Genomic DNA, 26,025 nt, shown 5'->3' on the forward strand with positions numbered 1-26,025 from the left:
ACAAGGCCAATATAAAGTGAACTGAGAGGTCAGAACACAGGCAGATTGAACAACTAGTCATTCCAAACTGACACAGATTGACCTGTTTCCTGCTCATGACCAAATAAGCCATTGTATAATGAGTTTTCAATAATACAGTGCATGCACATTATACAGCAAACAGTTGCTGTAGTTGACAATGGATATTGTACACAGTGAGAATTTCAGTTTGGAAGGTGTAATAATAATAATAACACAAAAGCACGTGTGATCCCAGTCGTAGTTAGAGCTACTCGACTCGAATTTCAAAAGTACCTAGATGAGCTTCTAGGCAAAGTGAGTGCGGTCAGGTGCAGAATATTGCTCTCCTTGGAACAGCCCAGATACTACGCAGAGTCCTGAACATCGGACAATAGCAGGACCTAAGGAATCCAGTGGATCCTTGGTCATTAGCAACCAGCAAAAAAGCTGAGAAGATAAAACTTTCATCATCATCATCATCATCATTATTATTATTATTATTATTATTATTATTATTATTTATTGATAAATTACATTTAAAAAACATTATTAAAAAGAGGGCTCTTTAAATAATTTCTGAAAATGTTGACGATCGCAAAAGTTTAGGCACTGAGCTCAAAGACACAGTGCTGCATGTGAGAAGGCTCTAAGGCTCTATTAACCATTCTGTGGTAAGGCCTGAATCAGCATAACTAAGGTTAGGAAATTGACAGTACTCACACAATGAATAATCTAGATAATACTCTAGATTTGTCTTTTTTTTGGGTTGGAGAACTTTAAATATATTATATACTGTATATGTGTAATATATATACAGTATAATTAATATATAACTAAATATATGACTAAAGTACAGAATTATGGAAGTCTAATGTTGATGAAATATGTGCATGTCAATATTTCAGTTTCGGACAGGCAGAGCAGGAATCTTAATTGAGCAATGTTGTGCAGGAAGGAGAAAGATCTCATAGTGATGTTCCTAACATGCACATCAAGTGATAGTACAGGGTCAAATGTAATGCCAAATATTAAATTTTAGCACAGTTAACTGAGCTTAATATAAGTCTCATGCATCCACATCTTAATGTCAAACAGACACCTGTAACTTTAGAAACTTCAGCAATAGTCTGAATAGTCTGACTTGGTCTGCAGGGAGCTCTGAATTTAATTGTTATAGCAGCAAACTCTTATATTTGGCAAAATACAAAGAATTATTCTGTTCCATTGTGCTATAATTTTAGACATTGTGTATAAATTGGCAAGTGTTGGTATTTGTGGTTTACAGAGTTGTTATACAGCATATGGGGTTGTGAGTTATATAAATCCTTCATGTAATACTCTGACTATGTGCTGTTCTGACATATACAAGTAGCTGTCTCACTCTTATCTTATCACTCTTATAAGGTCTGCTGGCTGCAAAACAAAGGTCCACAAAGGCTTCTCTTGACATTTGCTTCTCAGGCTTTATAGTTCAAAGTGTTTTTCCTGACCTCACAATGTTGCCTTGTTGTAGGATTGTCATTATTTCTCTATGCAGCCTTCTATACTGGATTTATGGTACTTGCTTTCCTTTATGTCTGAACGTACAGCTGAGATGGCTTTGCATAAAGGAATGACAGGGGCATGAAGTCATAAAAGGGTGTAAGGAGTGACAGAGAAGCAAAGCGGAGTTGAACTGGGCCTTTGCCAAATGACTGATCAAATTTATCAGAGCTGCTCCAGCAGGTGTGGGGCTGGTACCACTGGATCAGCAATTGCCTGTCGATTGTCCTTGGTCTTGGACTGGAGGCTGCTAAAATTTTTTTATTTGGAAAAAAAAGCCCCATCGTTTTACAGAATAAGTTTTTGAATTAAGAAATGTCTATCATTTTACAAATAATTTAAAAATAATTATAGTTGTAAAATAAAATGGCATATAGTCGCAGATTAAAATGGCAAGTCCTTTAATATGCTATATATCACCTGTATTCTGGGTTGGACTATACTGCAAAACTCTTTCCTCTGTGTCCTGATGTGCTGCCTGAAACTCTTTTAACTAGCTACTAGGGAAGGCGAATGATCATTTTCCAGGGATAATGGAATTGCAAATCTGCCAAAATGTTCTTGCTTGTTTATTCTTGCATGCTTTATATTTTGTTTTTATTTTTTTTTTGAAAAAAGTAACTTGAGGGGCATGATTCATGCATCTTTGAAGCTGCATTCCAGACACAATCATAACATCTAAAATATAACATAATAGTCCGTAGGGAACGAGCAGCAAATGAAATACAATGTAATATCAGAAGCTTCCTAGTGTGGCCCATTTATACAAAAAAGGAAATAAAAAACATTCAGTCTTGCTCTTGGACAATCACTGTACTTATTGAAGAAACACAATTGATTCATTGTTCAAAAGTGTGTATTAAAGCTCAGACTGACTGCACATTTTACTTATTGCTAACTGAATATGGAGAGTATATAGTGCATTTATTGTCACTTTCATTGTTTTCTATGACATGGCCTGCGTGCCATAACCTAGCCTACATTTCTAATTTGTTCATGAAAAATACACTGACAAGTTTCTCACAGACTTCCTGTATTAAATGTACTGTATGTGTTCTATAGGTCTCCGTTTTGCAATTGACAGGCAGCTTTGACAAATCTCCCTGTACTGTCCTGTCAGTACTGCAGTATGCAAGCTGACTGGGTAATGATTGGTTGTGGGAGAAAGTCCCTCCCCCTGTGCCAGGCTCTGTGGAATGCAGTGTTCTAATAAGCAGATGGCACAGTAGTTGTACTGCTCTGGGGATGGCACCTTCAATAGACCACAGCCCACACACCATATGCACACCGCAGAAAATGAGCGCATCTCCTCACTTTTCTAATAGATGTGATTTTTTTTTCTTTCTTGATGTACTCTGTAACCAGAAAGAAAGAGCTACAGGACTTTTTAACAGTTCTCGGGTTTTTATTTAGCTTGCTATAATCCTTTTAATGCATCTACCTTTGTTGGCAGATTATGGATTCAGCAGTGAAACATTTTTTTTGTTTTACTTTAAATAACTGGATCTGAATGTGCCATTAAAAAGTGATACTGTAGAATAACAGATGATTTAAATAATTTGATTTCATAGGATGCCTAGAACTTTTATTTTTGTGCAAATTTCTTTAATAAATGCTGATGTTTTCTGAAAAATGAAGAAATGGCAACCTATTTTTTTATGTAAAAATAGGGTTTCATGTCATGAAGCCTACCCAGATCAGAGTAGGATTGGATTTTCAAATAACATACAGCCCAGGAACATGTTTTAGTAAACTGCAGTATGACAAATTATTTTACCAAGGTGAAAATGACTTTATCGTTTGCCTATTCTGCAATTGTTCATCATCAATAAAGTTGCTTATTCAGTGTCTGGCAAAAGTATTCAGATACATTTTTAACCTTGAGTCATGACATTTTGAAGTAGCAATCAATATTTTTATATATGCAACCTACTTAAAACATTTAAAGCAAAAAGGGAAAATACAGTACAGTAAGAATTAATATAAAAGAAAAATGGAAAAGCCATGGGTGATCTGTATCAGTATATACAGTACTGTTACTCATGTGTTTGGAAGGTTTAATTTTAGTTTAAGCTTTAATTGTTTACTCCATTACTTGGCTGTGTTTTTATTTTATTTTATTTCTGTTATGTGTTTTCAGATTTTAACTGGATGATTTGCATTCTTTATATGCAGACGAACTGACACACGTGGCAGGTCTATAAACTTGCATGCAGAGGAAGAATGTTGTATACCTTACCTGTACCTCTGACAATAAAATCTGCAAACTACAGGAATTCATTCAGCATCACATCACTTTTATGCATGCATAATTCCGTAATTAACGTTTGTCGGTTGTTTGCAATTAACACCTCATGGTCTGTTTAAATTTAAAGTACTGTCGGTTTTAGAATAAAAATATGACTATAATAATATACAGTAGAATAAAAATGCAGAAAAATAAACTATCTGTGAATTTGGTAATAAACTTGAAATTATAATTATATTATAATATACTGTTTAATATAAATTGTAATATATAATTCTATATTTTTTTAATTTGAGAAAACATGGTCTTATTAATCAATTATGTAAATCCAGAGTGGGTTTTCTAATTCAATAAAACTTCAGGGGTTAGACTGCAGTTAAGATTCACTGTCAGGATAGTTTCACCATAAAGAAAGCAAAGTGTATGTCACCTTGAGCAAAAAACGATTGGTTTAGACAGGAAACCAGAATCAGCAACAATATTTTGTCTAATCACATAGAATACGTAGAGATCACTAACACTCGGATCCTTAATTTAACTTCTTATTCAAAAGATAGCACATCCTGTAGGATTTGGGCACTGGTTGAGGATTATAGTCCCTGGGGAACAAAGCCACCTAGTTCTAAACCTAAAGCACAAATCTTATTTATCCTGGATTATTTTTTTTTCCCCAGTGCCATCAAGTCTTGTTCAAGATATGAGAACTAAGAAAACTGGACTTCAGTGTGATATAGCTCTGGGCTATTAACTGCACTATTACAAGACATGTTCAATAAGAACTTTAGTTTTTATCTTCTTGTTTAGGAAGCTTAAGGATTTATCTTATTTATCCCTTTTGTTTTGCAACATTAAGTCAGGATTTGTTATAAGCCTGGTGCCATATCTACAGTATGATTTTTTAATAAGCATGTCTTGGGAAACAGGCATTTACATGCAACCTTAAGGTAAAAAACTGCTCCTATACAGTGTTAAAAAACTCCAAACTCCAAACATAAAATAAAACTCTTTGGAAGGAGAAGGAGAACACAGGTCAGACAACTTGTCTTGACTAAACAAGACAATAATCCACTAATATAATTAGCTAGACCCCCTGTTTTGCACTATACTTCTTTATTCACATATTTTCTATTTACAATATTTGAATCAGTGTCTGTGAAAAGCTAAAAGTTGCCTTTTCTGTGAATATTTTTAGGCATCTGGACATGTTAAAAATGGACACTTTGCTTAATAAAGTCAGACATGCTAAACGCATTAAAATGATGCAAAACAGTATTCAGAAAGCTGGCTCCAACAAGGAGATTTGACAAGAGTGATAACACTTTTTCAAATTGTTCTAGATATACTTCTGTTACATGTGGTTAAAAAATTAGCTTTCCATTCATAAGCTTTTCATCACTAATGTGACAGTGATTGTCCACAGTGAGAATTAATGAAATGTAATGAATATGGCAGGATGAAATCACATATAGAAGATTTCAGATTGCCAACAACAATACTTCTATCCGTTATCATAAGGTCAATGATTATGGCTGATGAAAGTGATTAAAATACATCCAAAATCAAAATGGCTGGCAGGATAGCTTGCACTAAAGATGGAAGGTCCTCTAAACAAGTTCCACTATAGATGCAAGACGGGATTAATACGGGAGTGGAAATATTTTGTATATAGACAATTTTTACAGACTGTTTTCTTTCAGATGTACTATACCTTACAGTTTCAACATTGCATTGCATACTGTGCCATCTGTTTCTTTCATTTTGCCAGATGGAAATACACTGTATATGTTTGTTGTTTGTATACTCACTCTTATTAAGAGACATAGCTCATCTCTTTTCCATGGTTCTTGCTGGTCTTGCAGACAAGAGTTGTTCCCTGACTCATAACCTTTAAACAAATCTTGTCTTTTGCTGTGAATCTGTCATACTGACCGTGTGGCTAACATAATTCCCAGAATTACTATTTGGTCGAAGAAGTGTGGAATTGTTTCATGCCCCATACATTAAACCGTTCACAACAGAGACTCCTGTACTTCTCAAGAAGCACGAGGAAGGGTAGATATGTCCATTGAAAGTTATACTGCAGGCTCAGCAGGATCTTATGGAAGTTGTTTCCAAATGGGAGACTGACTTCATTGCAAGTCTGTTTGAGCCCAAGAAGTTCCAGGGGTCACTGTTTTACAGAGTGAAACCCAAGCCACCTAATTCCAGCACAACTCCAGAGGTTTTTGGAAGTCTTAGTCACAGTCAACTACTGATATGACCAGAGCCTGAACATGTGATGTCTGGAAAATAGACCTTAACCAGCCCCTGAGTGAGATCCTACTAGACATCTAGGATTCCTCTTAATGAAAAAAAATGGCAAAGTCACTAGCACCGTGACTTTTTACCAATTTTGAGTGTTATAATATGACAGTGAAATTATCTACAGATATATATATATATCAATGAGCTGATGCATATACAGTGTGTACTTGAAGTGAGGGACAGAGAATTGGACGTTCTCCTTTCTGTTGCATTCTTATTATTTTATTTTTTGTCACCAAAATTACACCTTTTTATCAAGTACAGTAAATAGTAACAATTTTAATTTTAAAGCAAGTGTATAGCACATTTCCTTTTTTTTCATGCCAAGTATCCCAAATAATGTTTTTTTTTCTGACAAGAATAATGATTATGACAGAATTATATTGTTGTCATGGTACTGTAGCTTTTTGACAGATGTTACCCTCATCAAAGTATTTCCTTACTTGTGTGCACCTTATTTGTCATTCAAGGAAATATTGCTACTTTGAAAGATAACAAGCAGACACTATTGACTTATCATTGGAGATAGTTTTGTGATCATTTTGGCATTAAGTGAGCTACAGGCAACGCTGCTTTCAGATTCACAGTTTGCTATTTAGTGTGGACACAAATATCAGAATTTGAAATGCGTCTGGTGTACATGTTGAGACACTGGAACACATACTATATGAGATCAGCAAGAAGTTACCTGCAATGTGAAGGACCATATCTCATTTGTTCATTTTCATCTTCCTCACAATGTCAGCTCATGGCACAAAGAGAGCATCAGAAGTTAGAGAGCTGGATTTAACATCATGGGACATTGAGAAACCTCTGGCTGACTACAGCCCACCTACTGTATAACTTGTGGTACTGTGTTTCTTGCTGTCCATCGGGGAGTAATCTTTGTCACAGCAAGCTAATTAAATAGTACAAAACCAATGCACTCTGGACTAAAGGATTTAACCTGCAGTCGGCTAAGGCACTTAATTAACTCCCTCACAATCCTATTCTTTGCATAATGTTAAGTCAGACATTTACTTCCTATTATAATCTAGTCCATCTGTACTCAACCTGGGCTTTTCTTTTCCATTTCATTTTGTGCTTGTTGTTCCCAAACAAAGACTTCTGTTGAAAAAGATGTCGAAAAGGCATGTTTACCTTCCCCAGGTCTGAGTGACGGGTGCATCACTTTGAAAAAATTCCAAGTCTGCCTGAGAGTATCTCTGAATATTTTACACAGCACTAGTGATGATGCCAATGTCACACTTTCAGTGTGGGCAAGTGGTGGGGTTTGTTGCAGGGCTTGTACTGTAGCTGCCCAAAATGTGTATAAAGATGATTCACAACATCTAGACTTTCCTGCAATCTCATTTCCTACATAGCCTGTAATCAACCTCAATTAGTCAGTCTATTATACAATTCTCTAGTGGGCCTTTAACAATTCAAGGAGTTTCATAAAGAAACATTGCACTGAGCAAGTGCTTGCAACTAAACAATACACTTTGAATCTAGTTGTAATCCTTGTATGGAAAGGCAATATTTTTCGTTCTTACTCTTAGTCTCTACCGATGCATGTTGATGCATGCCCAGCATTATAAAGGGTGTTTATGCAGAATTACTGTACTATACTGTATTTCTCCATCTTATAATTCACCTCAAGGAAACATTTCAAATGTGTTCTGGAAGGGTCCGAAGTAACCAGAAGCAGCGATTCGCTTCGACAAATCTCCTCATCATTGTTTTCTTACTACATCATTTTGTTACTACACATTCGGCATTTTGCTTCATCACTTCTCCACTGCTCCTGCACAGCTTTTGAGCTTTTTCAGACAAGCTTTTTACAAGCAGGTCTCCCCGCAGTTCATCTTTCCTCAGTAAACAATTTATTCTTTCTCTCCCAGTTGGTTGGAAATGTTTTTAGAACTAGTAGCATAAACACCAAATAGTGTTTCTGTTTACTTAGTCAGACAAAAAGCTTGGACTTGGCACAACCACCCAAGCTACTGTAACTAGACAGAAAAACAGGACAATTTATAGAATATAGGTGCAACTTTGGTAATGTTGTCTTTTTCTAGTCTCAGTTATGTGGTTGTCATGTTCTGGATTTATTTGTTGCCAACATAAAATCCTACTAGTGCTTCTGAAGAGGAAACTCTTCTAAACATTACACATTCCATGTTAATGGTTTGTCAAGTGTATACTAAGATCTACTTTGATATACTTTGATATGAGATACACTTTATATAATTTATCCCATCTCCAGATTTCTATTCTTCAGCTTTTGTACTTTTTAAGTTTGATGTGAAAATAAATTTCTGAATGTTTTTGGAAACTACTGTGTTTTTGCCTTGGAAACTTGTTGAATTGAATTTACCTTTTCTGCTAGATGGTATTCTGACATTCATTAATAGGAAATACAGGTGCAAAACAGGAAATATGTCATTCTCTTGCCCATGACCTTTCATATACTGTGCTCTATTGATGGATCTTAACGGGCACCTTGTAACTTGAGGATGCATTTATCTAGCAAATGAGACCTAGTGCTAGAAGGTCTTTGGCCATTCTTGATGATGGAAGATGGGTAGGACTGGTAAGGGTAAGGAAATTCTGTTTTTCATGTGCTGACAGAATGTTCAACTCTTGTATCAACACTGTTTTCAACTAAATGATCAGGAAGCTTGATATAATCTGAAGGAGAAACCTACTTTAATAGAGTCTGTGTCCTATATTTTTATGATAGTGATCTTTCTGATGTTACTACTTAAGCTGTATGTAGAAGCAGTTGAAAGGCCCCTTTGATAAAAAAAAAAAGATTTTGCATTTAACATTCAGTTTTGTTTTTATCTGTATTTAAATGACTGGAGGCCCCTTTGGTGCTATTGTTAAATAAAATAGATAACTGGTTTCCCCACTTTGATACACACCAAGGTAATTACAAAAATAACAAACATCCTTCCAACCAGGAACAGACTATGATAGCACACATACCACACATCCTCATCAGTTTCGGAAGACTGATGTGTCTGCAGGTTTTCAAGATCTCTTTAAAATCAGACACAGGAAAAGCTGTAAAAATAGTGCAGCTGAGTCAATAATAAGCTGATTTGGGTGTTTATGTGCCCAGCTGGCCCGGAAACCTGTAGACATACAGGCCATCCCGGATCAGGATTGGGAATCCTAGAACACCAAAGTGTAGGTTGTGCAGCAATCCCTCTTTCTTGCATTGCAAGATAGAAACAAAGCTGGATCTTTGTCGGGTGCTGGTGGACTGCTAGCTGTCACTGAGGATGTCCTAAACAGGCACCTGAACAGTCAACCAGTCCCCTTCCACTGTACCGCTGTTATTTGAACACTTTGTTGTCAGAAGGAACAGTCTGGATTAGAGCAAATAAATCTCTGAGCACAGATCCTGTCCTTATCCTTGAGCGTGGGCTTTTAATATATAAGGCAAGGGTGCCCAATTCCTGTCCTCAGCAGGTTTTATACATTAGGTCTCTTCAAATCTTCAGACTCCTAAGAAAAAGCAAAGGATTCAACTTGTCTAAGCAAATGAATCCAGTTGGGTAATTAAGTGCTCACATGGAAGGAAAACCAGTATCCTTCTGGACCTCCAGGACTAGAGCTGTGAACCCCTGAGCAAAGGGGATAATTAACAAAAAACTCTTAAAGAAGATATTTTTTAGTACATCCTGTAAAGTAAAGGGGTCAAACCCAGTCCTTGTGGAACAGATGATTTTTTTCTAGTGTAAACTCTCAGTTAATCTAATTATTTAGTGGAACCAGATGTACTTATGATGTATCAAAACTGGGGTCTCAGACTCAATTCCTGGAGGGCCTAGTGTCTTCTGGCTTTTGTTACACCCAGCTCTCAGTTAAACAGTTGTTCTAATTATTTAATTAGCTGCGTAGTTGTAATAGTTATAACCAGGCTCTGAGGCGATTTATGTAACTATATCTTTAATGAAGTGGATGTCTTGTTTAATTAAGTGTAAAATACCTTAAGAAAAAACATAAATGTGTCTAATTTAGAAAATAATTCAGTTAATTGTTTAATTGACTCCCCTTGTTGGAACAAAACATAAGACCCTCCAAGAATTGAGTTTGAGACCCCTGTTTAAAAAGGTTATTTTACCTTATATTTTACAGAACATTTACAGGGATAAAGTACCCTTAAAATAATTTAAAGCATGGAGAGAAGTGTTGCAGTTGTGCAAAAAGTCAAATGATTTAGAATAAATATTAGGTAAACAGTGGATAGAAAAAAAACAATGTTGCCTTCCAGAAATTATTTCTAACACTATTTTGCAGTAGCATTGTGAGTAAAATTATTAATTCATGTTGCTATTGTTTTCAAAGAAAGAACCACTGTGTTAAAACACACATTACCAAATACTCTACATAAAAAAGCAAGGGCTTGCAAGGGCTGTGCATATTCTATTCTTTTTGGCAGCATGTGTTATTTCAGTCTTAGTGACGAACGTACTGATTGGCAAACTGTTTGGTCCAATGCAAACATTTGCCAGTTTTGTTTTGAAAATTATTATAGAACTTTAAAGTCGAGCCAAGCAAAAGTATAACAATGAAAAAGAGGAATGCAATATTTTTTTTTTTCACACAAAACTTTGCTTTCTCATGTCAGGCAACAACAAATACCAATCAGGCCAGAGCACCTGTACTGGGCTAATAGATGAGAAACTGGATGGAAAGGGGTGTGATCTCACTGTCTTGCCGAAATCCAGGAACAAAACCTAAATTCATTATTCTCAAGAATGCATTACATCGACTGGTTATAAGAACTGAATATCTTTAGTCTCAAGCAAAACACACTATGAGTATACACTGTAAAATCCTGAAGAGTCAGTGGCAAATGGTCACCCCAGTACACCTCATCAGGACCAACATGAAACAAGAACCCCAGAACACAAATGAAAGATAAGAGGGGACGCATATAGTACAGATATCAGGAGACACAAAGGGTTTAGGGTTGTTTGGAAGATGTTAGATGAACCTGGAACCTGTTAGCTAGAACCTATCCCAGCAAGCAAGAAGTACGAGGCAGGATATGCCCTGGGTGGGACACCATCCATCGTATGACACACACACCTACATAGTCGCACACTCTCACACCAGTTAATCTACCAGTATATCTTTGGAACATGGGAGACCCAAAATCTCATCTCTCGTGACCCACCCTCTCCAAAATTGTGTGAATGCACATGAGATTTCCCACTTTTACAAATGACTGTATAGCTACAGCAGAGCCGGCCTTTTTGTGATTGTGCAGTGCTACGGAACAAAGTCAATGTGAATGCCATAATAAATCAACAATTACTGGTGCACATGTCTTTGTTTCACCAATGCAAACAACTGCAATTAATGCACCATTATTCATTTATGTTACTGCTTTGTTCTATCAAAGTGACTGGCATTCAGAATATCTGTTGAACGGAAGAATTAAGAGGACAAATGTTTCACAATGTCTGAATAAACAAATCTGTTATTCAGCATAATACTGTAGGTTAATAAGCAAAACAGAACAAATTTTAAAGTGGTATATTTCAGTGTGGATATATATGAAAAAGTGCCATTTACTTGCAAGAAATGTTTAACTGTGTTCACACTATCCAGCTGCTGTAAATGAATTAACTGGTGTGGTGTGTTTTGTTTTGCAAATACAAAATTGCTGAATGTAGACAAAACAATCCAGACATGCAGCTCTATATACAGTATAAACATGTTTAGTCTAATTACAAATGGAAAGATACACCATTGTATATTTCAGTTTTTGTTTCATTTCTTCAGAATTACATTCGGTTCTCCTCAATATAATAAGAGCAATATAATAAGAAACTACAGGATGTCAGGTCAAATTCCCCCGAGCCAATACCTATCCATCAAGTTGGTCGATCAATACCTAATTAGGTAAAATGTCAGGTTGTTTTGGGAAATGCCAGCAAGTTTCATGTCCAATGAATATTGGTTCCATTGTGCGGTATCTATCCCACCTAACTAGGGAGAACCAGCAATGGCTGAAACATCAAATGTTGTGTGGCTGTGACTATTCTCCAATATCCTGTAACTCATCGTGGTTACGACTGTCTAGACATATCTTTTTGTCAAGCAGCTACAGCACTGTATAATCCATGGTTTCTCTCTCATTGCTTTGCAAGATTAAAGTAGAAATATATATAAAGTCAGATTCAAGACACCCTAGACAATAATAACGAGCAGTTTGCTACACTGTTGACAAGGCAGTTGCTTCCAGACAAACTGCCAAATCAGGTTCTCCTCTGGCCCAAGCAGTGTCTGACTATCTGAATGCAAGGTTGTGATAATGTTTGTCATTTAAAAGTGCACTGGAGTGAACAGGGTGGTGACTGAAGCGATAGCTTTGCTTTTATTCTTTCTTTGTAGTTTGATTTGAAGCAGCTTTCTGAAGACATGTCATGGAAGCAAAAGGTTATTCCACCATATAAGTACATCAACAGCAGGGTTTGGCAGGCATCTAACAAATATTAGGCCTGTAGTGTTTTGTCCAATTTAGTTGCATGTTAAACAAACACAGGGTTTTTTAAAATATTTAAACTACAGGGCTTTAATATTGGGCATCTAAAATTTAGATTACGGTTATTTTCCACCAGCATGCCTGTGTATTGTGCAGAGTTCTTTTTGAGAAGTCATATAAGTGTTTTTCGTCATCTTTCAATTAAATTTGAATCTGAAATGTATTCATAAACAGCATTTAATCTATCTAAATATTGTAAACAGATATTTTTAAAAAGAAGTACTATGTAGGAACATCTGGTTTATCAGAAGGGAGTGACCTACTTTGAAGAAATCCATATGGCATTTTATAGTTTAACTGTGGTATCAATTTTACATTTTATTTCATCCACACGGTAAAATGAATTGAATTAGTTTTTTGTCAGGAGAACCAAGATTTATTATTTTTAAGTTGTGGTTTCCTTTTTACTTGTATGCAATACTTTTTAAGAAATGCTTCAGAGATTCTAAAGGCGAAACTGGCAACACCTGTCTCTGGACAAGAAAATAAATTAATCTCACTTTAAGGAAATGGATTAAGAGATTGCATAGTAGACCAAGACTGCGTTGAGTTTGTTGCCATAAGCTCTGACTGTTACTCTTTGAGAAGCTACATACTGTATAAGCCAGCATGAAAACAAATGCTCAACCTTTCTCATCTTCCTAAAAGTCATCTGGTTTCCAGCCTTCTCCTTGTTCACACTTTAATATGATGATTGTGTTTCTGCTGCATTATTTTCAGTTCTGACACTTGTGGAATGTGTGATCATTTTTCCAATGCAGACTGTTTTAGTATGGTGTTTTGGGAGGCTAAAGCTCAAATGGATACCAAGTAGAAAACATTGTATTTTTGTTGCTTATCCTTCAGCCTCCATACATTATGTGCTGTTACCACTGAGAGAAATTGGTCTGAGTAAGTAGCAGAGTCTCCTGGAAGGGTACTCATGATGCAATCCAGGGCCACTTGGAGATCTTATTTTGGTTTTCATTCCTTTTAAACTGCTGTTTTTTTTTCTCAATTGCTTCGAAGCTGTGATTGTTAGCCGTTGTACAAGGACTTGGGAGTCAGGGCTGAGTTCTTGGAAACCCATGTACTGTAAAACCCACAACAGTTCTGTGATGCTTCTGTCTTCTCTCCTCAGGCTCCAACTACTCGAGCCCGTCCCTCCCGGCTCCTGGTGGTCTGAACGACCATGGGGTGGTGGGCCTGGCTCCGGAGCACATCCCCTCTGCCGGGGCGGCCCTCACCTGGCAGGCTGCCATCGATGCCGCGCGCCAGGCCAAGCTCATGGGCACTAGTGCCCCCATCTCCACCGCCAGCTCCACCCAGCGCAAGCGGCAGCACTACAGCAAGCAGAAAAAGCAGGGCAGCACGGCCGCCACGCGCCCGCCCCGCGCCCTGCTCTGCCTCACTCTCAAGAACCCCATTCGCCGGGCCTGCATCAGCATTGTGGAGTGGAAGTATCCTTTTCGTACCAAAGTGGGGTGGTGTAGAGGCGAAATCTCCGTGCACCTGCACAGCTATGGTGGCACACATAGGTCGGGAGAACTTGGGGAAGTGATTAACATAATTAAGATTAAGATCTTAAGTACCTCCTTCATTCTTTATCAATTTGTCATGCAGGCAAACAGTTCTGGCAGATGGTAGACTTATATTCAGTGAACTCTCCACACTCACCTTCAGCTTGTCCTGTCTTCTCAGTAAGCACAAGCAGCACCATACAAAACTGGAGATGCTGGGGTAAATTTTGAATAACATTTGGATGCAGGTTTGGTTTTGCTCTTACAGCCTGTGTGTTTAACTTAATTCATCAGTGATTCACAGTTTAATTCGTCAGGACTGGGGGAAATTTTGTTTTGGTTAGCATTGTACTGCATACACCATGTTTCCTTTTAGAAAGTATGAATGAGTATGAATGGTACAGATTTGTCAGTCAGTATCAATAAACATTATCAGCAATTTTCTATTTCACCTAGCCTCCTCATTGATATTTTGTGACAATCAGGCTTGTCATTTATAGGATCAGTAAAGACTGCTGTCTGTGGCTAGAAGAATGCAATTTTTTTTACTTTCTATTAGAATATGCAGAAGAAGTGTATCAGCTTAATTTTCAACCTCCTTTCTCCTCCTGAGATGGGATTTACATTTTAAACACATTGTTTTCTAATCACCCTGTACAAGAAATTGGAAATATAAATCATCCACCACTACAGCTCAATGAAATAGTGGTAGATTTAAGAAGAATTTAAGAGAACCAAACATAAAAATTGGCACTGATCATTCTTTCATTCAGGGCTTCCGATTTCTTAATGGAAACGCGCTTCATATCTACCGTATATTCTTTTCTAAATCACTCTAGAATGTGGGAGCTGTGTTGTGTGCAGGTTTGGATAATAATTTAAAATGGGTTAACTTGATTATGACTCATTCAACAGAAAAATAATTGTAATTTGCCATATCCTAAATTGAGCATACCTTTTCAGAATTCTGATTTGCAGTGTAGTGGAAAATGTAGTGGGAAATGCTTTTTGGTTTGTTTTATTTTTTGCTTTTTGCCTTTTTTTTCTTTTGCTTGCTTCCAGAAGACCTGCAAAAAATGGCCTACTGTACATTCTCTTTTATTGTGGAATTGGATTTGTTTCTGGGGCATTGTTTAGCAATGCCTAGCTGTTACATGGTCCACAAATTTGTTAAACTGATAAATGAAGTGACTGACAGATGAACACAGATGTAATGCATGGATCTTCACACTCTGCATGGATGGATGCTGTGAAGATCTTACTACAGAGGGGTTGGCTGTGTCTTATCTTGTAGCAGACATTTCGCAAACAGAAGACACATCAGTTTAGGGCTCTTAGGGATTATAAATGGACCTTCTAACCGATTTGAATATAATCATTTCTCTCAGCCTCTAACCCTATTGTAAAAAGGTCAGAATGTCAAGCAATAAAGTTTAATAAAATATCTCCGAAGCATAAAGTACCTTTTGACCTTGCTTTTTGCATTCAAATGCCTTATACTGTAAGACCCACAGACATTCCTTATTCCACCTTTTATCCCTGTCAGTATTTGTATTTGCAGACATATGGCCCCAGTTTTGTGGCATTATAATTTTACCTTTTTTTTTAACTTTAAATAGAAAACTAGTGGGGCCTAGGGACATGGTGCTGAGAAGTGTATCAGTTTGACATAATATTTCGATTTAGTTGATTGTTGCCATATTCTCTATTTCATGCTGAAATCCAAGTTATGAAAGCAGAGGTCCTTGTTCTGCAAAGGAATAACAGTTTCATCTGCAAGCAACATCCATCCATCCATTTTCTAACCACTTTATCCAAAACGGGGTGAGAAGGAAGCCAGAGCCAGTCCCAGCAAACAATGGGCAGAAAATAGGATACACTCTGGAAGACATTGAACAGACAGACATTCACATCAGGGCCGTTTGTTTTACAGAAGCCATTTAACTTACCACTCTGTCTTTGAACTGTTGGAGGAAACCAGAGCACCCAGAGGAAACCCACACAAACGCAGGGAGAACATACAAACTCCACACAGATAGCACCCCAGGAATTCAACAAGGGGGCCCCAGTGCGGGAATGCTATCCACTGTGCTGCCATGCCAGTGAGCAACTTGTGGGGTCCAAAATGAAAATAAAACAATACATTTCTATTTTTTTGTGTGTGTGGTCTGCAACAGATTGTTTTTATTCTTAAAAGCCCTTTCATATGTGCCTTAAAAGTGAAATGTCCCTCTTTGAAAAGAGTGAACATGAGGCCTTCATCTGATTTCATCTGCCTGACAGTGTTGCCATGCCAACCAGGCTTTTCACAGGCCATGGGGGTCTTAGCACAAAACAATGACATTTCCTCTGCTGGCAATCAGAGAAGCTAAGTCTAGAGGGCCTCTAACTTATGGAAATAGATATGCACAGTTAAGAATTCAGAGAACCTAACAATCTGAGCTTGACTTTTGACCTTGGCAGCTTAATCTAGACTAATTAAGCTTGGGTTTTTCATAATTATTCAGAGACACCTGGCACTGCTAAGTGGTGGCAATTATGTTTCCTGTTATTTTGTTGAATAAAACACAGAGGGAAAATAACATGCTCTTTTCAGCTGGTTCATATTCCATTGACAGAATAAGTAAATGTCACGTGTAAATGCCCTTATGAAATGCCAAACATTAGGCATTTGGTGCAGCCTGTTACGTATTAAGCAGTGCCAATGCGATTTTGGTTTGTGATAAAAACAAAAGATATTGTTTTTTGATTTTCAGTCAGGTGGCAAAGTAACTAGCAGGAAAATCTTATTTTAAGGTGAGCTGTATGAGCAATTAAGAAAGTAAAGGCATACATTTTATTGTTTTAACATGCACTGCTTTACATTAATAAAAGTCTTGCATTGTCAGGGAATTTGCACAAACTTGAAGAATGTTAGCACAAAGATTAGTGCTAAAAATCAAACTGTGGTGACACTTTAATAAAGGTTTCAGCTCATTTCACAGATCAATACATTTAGAAAAAGTATCACTGCCAAAAAGCTATACATCACAAGCGATATATATTGCACTTTGATTAGTAACTATCCTTGAGTCACATATTGCCGTAATACCAAAGGTCAGTTAAAGGTCAGGAGACACATAATACAAATAACTTTGTCCATGAGAAAAATATTTGTGATCCAAGAGTAAAAGGAGGCATAGCCCATCTTCTTGGCAGCAGTCCTGGAATGTACACAGGGTGAATATTGCAAAATTGTTACTATAGTTCTCTCTCTCATTAAAGCAAAATAATTAAATTATCATGATTATCCCAGAGAATGATAGAAATGCTACTTACACCCATGTTTATTCCTAGTTACTGAGAAATATGTTTTATTTTTGTTTACATATTCTATTTTTGTGTCATTTTTTCATTTGGTCCTCTCCACAAATCCCCCCCAGAAAAATATTTCTTGTGTAAAGTATAGGAAATCGAGTCTACAAAATAGCAAAGAAAAAAAAAACAGGCCGATCATTTTTATGAAGAGCAGTAGTCAGACCTTTATAGAGGCAGGGAGCTGCAGCAGTCTACAAAATGCAAATGAACAAGTAGAGGTTAATTCCACGCTGATAAGTACCGAACAGATGAAAAAGCCCAAAGTTTCAACCACAGACCATTCTTCAGGTTTGTGATCCAGTCTGGGAATCTGGAACAAACTAGCTAACCATTCATGTTGTTGAAACCAATACCCTGGCTTCATTTGAGAAAGGAACAAGTAATAGGTTTATTCCATGCTGAAAAAAAGAAGAAAGAGAACACAACGTTTCGGCCGTGGAGCCTTCTTCAGGTGTGAAAGGCTGGTAGAGATCCTCAGATCAAATAGCTATTAAAATCCAAATGAACTGGATGGGCCAAATGACTTAATTGACACCTTTCTTACATTTTAATTGTTTCTTCCAAGAACCTGTTAAATAACGTTGGCTGCTTTCCTAGCCCAATATGTAACAATGAAAATCCTTGAACAAATTGGGAAATAAAACTTCCCTTTGTCTGCTGGCAGAAGTCCAATACTAGCTCTTTTAGTTGTTCTGATTGAAAGCAGCCTTTTTCTTCTGCCTGTGAAAAGCCCGCAGCAGACAAGTCGAACAGTTACTGCAACACTTGTGTCCTTGTGTTTACCCTTAGAAAAGAAAAAGCAAAAAAAAAAAGGAGTGCATGACCCCTTGAGCTCGGGAAAGAAAGGCTCTGTCAGATTGTTTCCTTTATTATATTTTATTTTTTTCATGCCGCCACGCGACTGTCCCGTGCTTTTTTTGGACATATTTGGCAGGACTTGGCGAAGGAGCGGGTCATGGCTCTTCTGGAAACAGATGGTTTGCTTTTACCAAGAAGGCCTGTGACAGGTCTAATTATCAATGTACTCCATGTTTGCGGTTCATTTCCTTAACTCCATGTCTTCAGACCCTTTGAAATAATAATTTTGCTGACTATTTTTGCTAACTGTGTGGCCTTAGCGATCTACATCCCTTTCCCAGAGGATGACTCCAACGCCACCAACTCCAATCTGGTAAGTGAAGGCTGGGCTTTTCCTTACTTACTGGCTGGGGTGGCTGTTTTACGAACCTTTCTTTTCAAAAATATTTTGTTGTTGTTGAACCTGAGCTATAGGTATAGGAAAAAAAAAACATGGCTTAGAATTTCATGAATGTCCCGTTTATGCTGTGAAAAACAAAATGGTATCCCTACAACGGCGAAGGATGCGCATGAGATTATTAACGACATTAATTATTTTAAAGCTTTTTAGGAGAAAGATACACTGATTACTGAATTCTCAGGTTTATCTTGTTGGAGATTGCATTTTGAAATATCTATCAGTAGATTTTAGTTAACATAACCTCCTGAAGACTGAAGACTGAAGACTGAAGTTGAAAGTTGAAAGGAAACATTATTTCAGCATGGCCTAATGAGACATAATAATCCTGAATTAATTTATTCAATATACATTTTAAAAGAGCAGTATTGCTCCTGCATTAGGTGTTGGAGACATTGGGTTCCAATGATATATGCTGGGTAGCTGAATTGATTCTACTGAAATTCTTGGTTATGAGCATACTCCTTTGCTTTTAATGGCATACAGCACACGTCAGGTGCATTTTTAGTCCCAACAACCCTTAGATAAAGAGATTAATGCTAAGGTTTAGTAGTAGAGGTTTTATAGAGTTCAACAAAAAAATCTTCTTAGCACCGACTTTTAGATTGAAGCATTTAGATTCTTGTAGCTGCTGAGAGAACTGCCAAGTGCTTATTGTTGAGGGTAATGGATTGTAGGTTCCTTGTCAAGTAGGCCCGCTATTTTTCTCTGTATTTTGTGACATATTCTGTGTGAAGCCGCCAACCCTTTCTCTTGCAAGCAGACGGGGCTGCTTGTGCCACAGCGTACCACATTGTGTAGGTCGATGTCAGACCTTCTGCCAGTTGGAGTGTGTGTCTGAGTATTGCGGATGTTAGCAGCGTGGATGCTAATCTAGTCAGGCAAGATAATGCACCCCTGTCAGAGCTCATGGTTGATGCTGAACTGCTGAGTCCCCCCCTTCCCTCACCCTCTTGATTATTGCCTTCTGTCTGCCACAGAACCAGAGCACCAAGAGCAGAAGAGGAACAGGGAGCTATTTTGCCTATTGAGCCTTTTTCAGAAATCAGCTGGCATGTGCTGACTTAGGGTTCTCTCTTTAACATTTGAGGCAGAGCAGTTGTTGGCAATGCCACCTAAATGAAAGGAAATAAATATGTATAACACATTGAAATTATTGTTTTTCCAGTAGGCCGCATTTAAAAAAATGTGATAAGCTTGTCTGGCGTTGAAAAAGACTTAAAATGATTCCTGTTAATTTGACCTCTTTGGTTTTTTTTGTTTGCGCTTTTGTGTTTTATCAAGTGCTGTTCATTCACTCACTCATGAAGCAGGTAGTTACTTAGATCAAGGAACTAATCATGAGTAAATAATGTCAGAAACATGGCAGAGTATTTACCTGTTAAAAAACAGTTTTCAACATCTCCATAGCCAAGATGGATCCAATATTAAATACACATAAATGAATAGATATTGCATTTGTATTGCATTGAAGATTAAACTTATGATTGTCAGTCCTTTGTTTATTATTTCTGTTTCCAGATCTGTTCAAAAAGTATTGGATCCTTTTACAATAAATTTCTTCACAGACCATTATCTTTGGAATTTGAGTACATTCCCAGAGGAGGAGTTAAAGGAAAGTTTATAGCTGTTATTTTCTGCTTCTGATTTATGATTTACTGTCATGCTTTAAACGTATCAATACCAGGTCTTACCCTCTGTTTTAAACTCACTAATCTATTAGCATCGTTATTATATAAACCAATTCTGTAATGCCCAGGCAACACCGCTCAAGTAAGTGAAACTTCAGAATATCTCATAACTTTTTTTTAAAATCAAACCAACATGAAGGCAGTACATCGCATGTCACGTTTTGGTGTGCTAGCAGTAGTTTGAACACTGCTCAAACCCACATCACTTGTATTTTAGGAATGCAAAATTCAAGCTTTTTGTGTACAGTATGTAACCGGGTTCATTTTCAGCTGTTAGATTCATGGCAGTCTAATGTTTTCTCCAGCTTGTTAACCTTTCCTTGATTTCTTTATTTATTTAATTTTATTACTGCACTTCTGTTTGAAGGGTTTATTGTGGGACTGTACAGAACACAGTACTTGCTGATGAATTATATATGTATTGCTAGTTTGAGCTAACTTGTTTCATCTGATCTTGTCTGCACATGTGTTCTGGGTTTTACTTTTTGGTGGATGACTTCCTGATGACCTTTAATAGATCTTTAAGACTGTCATCATGTTCAGCTTTGACAATAAAACTACTTACAATACTGAAGGAGTAGCCTGACTCAAAATCTTGCAATCGTGCGCCTTTTAAAAAAACAAACAGATTTTACCACGTTTTGCACAGAGCACTACGTGACCCACGCAAATTAGTGTACAACTGGCTTGGGGTAGTTCATAGCGGTGGAATACTGGAGCGCTTTTGCTGATGAATGTGTGAATATTGCTGTTAAACATTCATCACAGGTCCTGCCAGGGCAACCTGCTGACGCATGTAGCATGTTAACAAACCAGTTCAAGAACAGGAAAAGCTGATGTATAAATCTTTATTAGATTGGTTTATTGCAACCATCTGTGGTGTATCTTATTTTTTTCTGTTTCCATTCTCAGAGCAATGAATTTGAGCACTCTTTATGATCTATACGAACTGTATGCCTCTTCAAGAGCAGTTTGTACTATAAAATACACCATAAAGCAAATCCTTTTTTAATGATTATTCAAACACCTGTGCCAGTCCTAGAAAACCTGAGAGATCTCAAATTATCACCTTGTTGTGATGTTGTGAGGAAAGCATGCAAACAGTATGGCTGTCATGTCCAGCAGGAGGATCGTCACAATACTCACATTCAAAATCACATTCTACAGTATATCAAGCAGCACAAAATGATTTATTACTATGAAAGATGCTTGATGGTTGTCGTCTGTGTTTGTTCTGTAGTAATTTTGCATGACGTTTTTTCTATGGGATGGCACAATGCCGCAGTTTTTAGCACTGCTGCCCTTCAGCTCAGGGGTCCTAGGTTCAATTTCTGAAGTGCTGTCTGTATGGAGTTTGTACGTTCTCTCCCTGATTTTTTGCGTTTGATTTGCTTCCACAGTCCAAAGACGTACTGTGAGGTGTATGGGAGTGTGTGTGGCACTGCAAAAGACTGGAGTCCCGCTCAAGGTGTACCATGCCTTGAACTTTTTGTGTGCTGAGACAGGCTCCACCCCTCCGTGCCCCTGTATTGGATGATGCAGTCAGAAAATGAACAGATTAAGATTTTATATGAAATTATGTTTGTATCTATGTATGTGCCCCTGAAGAACATACACACGTGTATGTTAAGTGTATACAGCACTTAACAAGCATCAGAATAATATCTTTGTAGGAATGTCTTTGTCTGGATATCCTAGGATGCATTTAATGACATGAACACATTTTAATAATTCTGTACTTTTGAATGTCTGGTTGAATGTAGGTTATATGTTTAAGAGATTGATGCAGGAATTTGAGAGTGGCCCTTGCTGTTGGGAACAAGCATTATCTGTTAAAACACAAAAAGATCGTGTTGGTGCAGCTGTAATAATTGGTGAAGCACACGTGTCAACACCTGGGCACTGTAACTCTTTTACCTACTTTACTACCATTCCTAAAGTGGAAATCAATGCCTGCCTTTACTTAATCTACTGTCACCACCTAAAATTGTGGCTCCCTTAGACCAGGGATTCTCAATCCCCTTGACCAGGGAACCACACACTTCTGGCTTTTTTGGGTGGAGTAGTGACACTGTGGCTAAGAATCTACACCTGTGGCTGGGAGGTTGCCAGTTCAACTGTGGCTCGCAGAGGAATCCTGCTCCGTTGGGCCCCTGAGCAAGGCCCTTAACCCCAACTGCTCCAGGGGCGCCATACAAATGGCTGACCCTGTGCTCTGACCCCAAGCTTTGCTCTTCCCGTCTGTGTGCCTGTGTGTCTCATGGAGAGCAAGCTGGGGTATGCAAAAGACAAATTCCTTATGCAAGAAATTGTATATGGCTAATAAAGTGATCTTGTCTTATCTATTTTTTGTTGTTGTTTTCAGCCTTTTAACCATTGTATTGCGACTTGTGCTAAAATTAAGATCTCCAACGATAATCTGGTTTATGATCATTCCAGGACACCCGCTTAGTTGCTCTAGCTGTCGCTGTGTGGAGGCAAGCCCTCAAGTGATCCATCAGATTGATAAGGACTAAGCTGGTCTTGTCTTGCTCGCATTGACATTCAGAGGCACTCGTATAGTCTAGTGGATGATCAGACCTTGAATGCACTAACAGCCTCACGTTAGTTTTATTCCTGCCAGCAACATTCTCTCAATGGCATTTCTCTTGCTTTTACCGAGCTGTGACATTGCAGTCTGATTAAATCCGGTGAACCAGTGTAGCTCTTGTGTATGCCCACATCCCCTTTTCCTGTGAAAACTAGAGCAATTTGAGTGCGGTACTTTGCTTAACAGTACTGCAGAAGTGCCCCATCCACTATTTGAACCCACAATCTACTAGATACAGTATGAGTCCGGAGCCTTAACCTATACTCATCACTATTGCAAACTACATATTGTATATTTGTTTTGCCTCTCCTGTTTTTGACATTTCATACCCTTTTGTATATGGAGGTGAGCACAAATGGGACCCCTAAAATGTCCTTAGGCATAATACAATGTCTTAATATCATACTCAAACAGGTTAATTGGCTAGCGTTGCTTAATTACTGATGAAGTGTAAAAATACAACATATGTGGCAGTTCTACAGTTCAGGGTGAATCTACATACATATCAGATGTTTAATGCAGCTTTAATGATTTCTAGTTACTTTCTTATGTTAATCAGTGTAATAGTGTTAATAAGACCTACCTAGTAATGTTCTGCATTTTATATTCCTCATAATAACGTAAGAAAGGTTACAAATGAGTGTGGTCTATTTGGTTCATCTAGACTACTTGGAAGTAGTTAATTCATCAAAAGATCTCACCAAGCCAGGGTGCTGGCTTCAAAAACAAGGTTGTGTAGCTTGTTCTGTAGCTTATGCTCTAAGGAAAGTAAAGCAAAACTGAGTTAAAGTGTTGCAAGCTATTCCTAAATACTGATAGAAATTTTTTATTACTGCTAAATATTGAGAACATTCTGTATTCTTCAGAACATGATCATCTTAAATTTAATTTTTTATTCACATTCACTAAATTTTAAATCAAGGCAGGAGTTGTAAGGAAAACAAATAAAAGTTTATTTCTGCCAGATTTTACCAAGTGTAGAAACTAAAAAAATGATTATACTTTCGAAACAAGAATAGCATCTTCTTAGTTTACCCTTTGAGAAGCAATCTTAATGTTCCAATAACTGCAGGTCATGAACATTGATTCTGGTGGAAAACTAACCATGTATAGTATAAATGCAGGACATATGAGCTTCTCTGACATCATTGATTGCAATCAGTGCACAAACTACTGTCTCCCATCATAAGTCAACAATCCATAGTACTGATGTAAAGCTACTGCTCATATTAAATAATCACATAAAAAACTGTCTTCATTGGTGGAATTAATTCATTTCTGTACACTTTTTAAAAAAGATTTTAGAAATTGTGAGTGACAGCACAGATCAAAAAAGCACAGACTGTACAATTTATTCAGACTGAGGACTTATTCAGACTGAGGTTTAATCTGAGGTGTGGAGTTCCATCATGCAGTTTCAGTTATTAAAGTTTTGGGGCCAGGGATTTGCTTGTGGTCTGGCATAAAAGGTGCCTGTGTGTGTGAGTTGGGGGGGGAGCATGTTTATAAAGTGCTAACATTGTAAGAAGTATTGCTCATGTCTCAAGTGTGCTGCGATGTGTCTTGTCTGGCTGCATCTGAATAATTACATTGTGGGTGGTTAATGGACACTGAAAGAGGAGCTCTTCTAATTCTGGGGATGTCTTATCCTCCTGGCTCGAGGGCAGCGTGTTTGAAAAAGAGCAGTGTTTTCTCCAGGAACATTAACGCACACTTTAGAAACGCATGGATTAGTCACTGCATGTGTCTTGTCATTATTGAATAAACAAAAGCTTCCCTAAACATTGCCTCCCTCTTCCCCATCCACTCGATGTTAACTGTGTATTTGTGATACAATTACAAAAATGTCGCATTAAAATGTGAATAACTACAGTAAATCAACCATAAATGAATTGTCAGTATAAAAATGCTTTATAATGCCTTATCCTGAGAGTCATTATGTTTTGCTGAAATATTTTTTGAGAATTAATGTAGTGATAAGTTCTTTTTTGCAATCTGCTGGATTGTTCTGCAAAAAAAAATAATGTTTATTTCTTTGGTATTCTGGGGGGGAAGAGTTTGTGTTTATGTGTCTCGTTATTAGTCATTCCCTATCAATAGGAAAATGTAGAGGATACACTTTTGCAGTAGAAAAATTCATTTTATTTTGTTTAATATGTAATATCTTGAGCTTTCATGGGTGAAGGCAACTATCTGAAATATTAAATATTGTAGTCTTCAGAAAGCCAGGGGTACTGATAAAATGCTGTTTGTAATATTCCCAACAAAGTATTTCACAGTTTTTCTAGATTTATTTAGAACTACAAGAAACAACAATTTCATTTTTCAGAATCTTTTACGGTATGTTTACTGTAGCTCTGTAGTTTTAAGGTTGGCACTCTAAAGTTGGCTTAATCATTTTAATTCCCCAATCTGGAGAGTCTCCTTCATTGCTCTAGCCTGCTGCTACAGTCAGCATGTGCCCAATGACCAGAGTTTTTACACTCCCACCCATTGTTTCTTATTTAACAAATATACAGGCAGTTTGATGATACTGCATCAATACGAATAATTCTGATAAGCCTGATGAAGATGTACTGTATATATTTGGACTGCTCCCTAAATTAAGAAGGCAGTTTTGTCAGCATTTAAAGAGGCTGTCATAATCCCTTTCTTATGAATGTGTTTCTGAGTGGAAGTGCCTTTAAGGGAGGAGCATCTTCAATTTTTAATCCTTGTTGAAGGGTATTGTACCCCTGTCCACGACATACACAATATTGTTCCAAACTCCCATTTAGGCTTTTTATTCTGTGATCCAGATATATCAGAGGATTAATGTACGTTTTCATCGTTACTAGCATCCTTCAGTTCTTACACTTTTAATTTAAGTATTGGGAGGCAGGAATCTAAAATAATGAAAGGGAAGAGGTATCTGGGGATGTAAATGTTTCTGTGCCAAAATCAATGGACTTTAGAGGAAGGTGCTATACTTTCACACTTCCCCGAGGAAATA

The 26,025-nt window shown here is 37.4% G+C and overlaps 1 protein-coding gene across 9 annotated transcripts in view; it reads left to right on the top strand.

Moving 5' to 3' along the window:
• The window catches only part of cacna1c (calcium channel, voltage-dependent, L type, alpha 1C subunit), a 447,138-nt gene that overhangs the window by 69,601 nt on the left and 351,512 nt on the right, over nt 1-26,025 (top strand). For all 9 annotated transcript variants that reach the window (XM_069192105.1, XM_069192106.1, XM_069192107.1 and 6 more), the window contains exons 2-3: nt 13,762-14,080; nt 18,563-18,668. In XM_069192105.1, coding sequence (XP_069048206.1) covers nt 13,762-14,080; nt 18,563-18,668 — 425 coding nt within the window. The remainder of the gene's footprint in view (nt 1-13,761; nt 14,081-18,562; nt 18,669-26,025) is intronic.

Source organism: Lepisosteus oculatus, chromosome 7, assembly GCF_040954835.1.
Source record: "Lepisosteus oculatus isolate fLepOcu1 chromosome 7, fLepOcu1.hap2, whole genome shotgun sequence".
Taxonomy (NCBI): domain Eukaryota; kingdom Metazoa; phylum Chordata; class Actinopteri; order Semionotiformes; family Lepisosteidae; genus Lepisosteus; species Lepisosteus oculatus.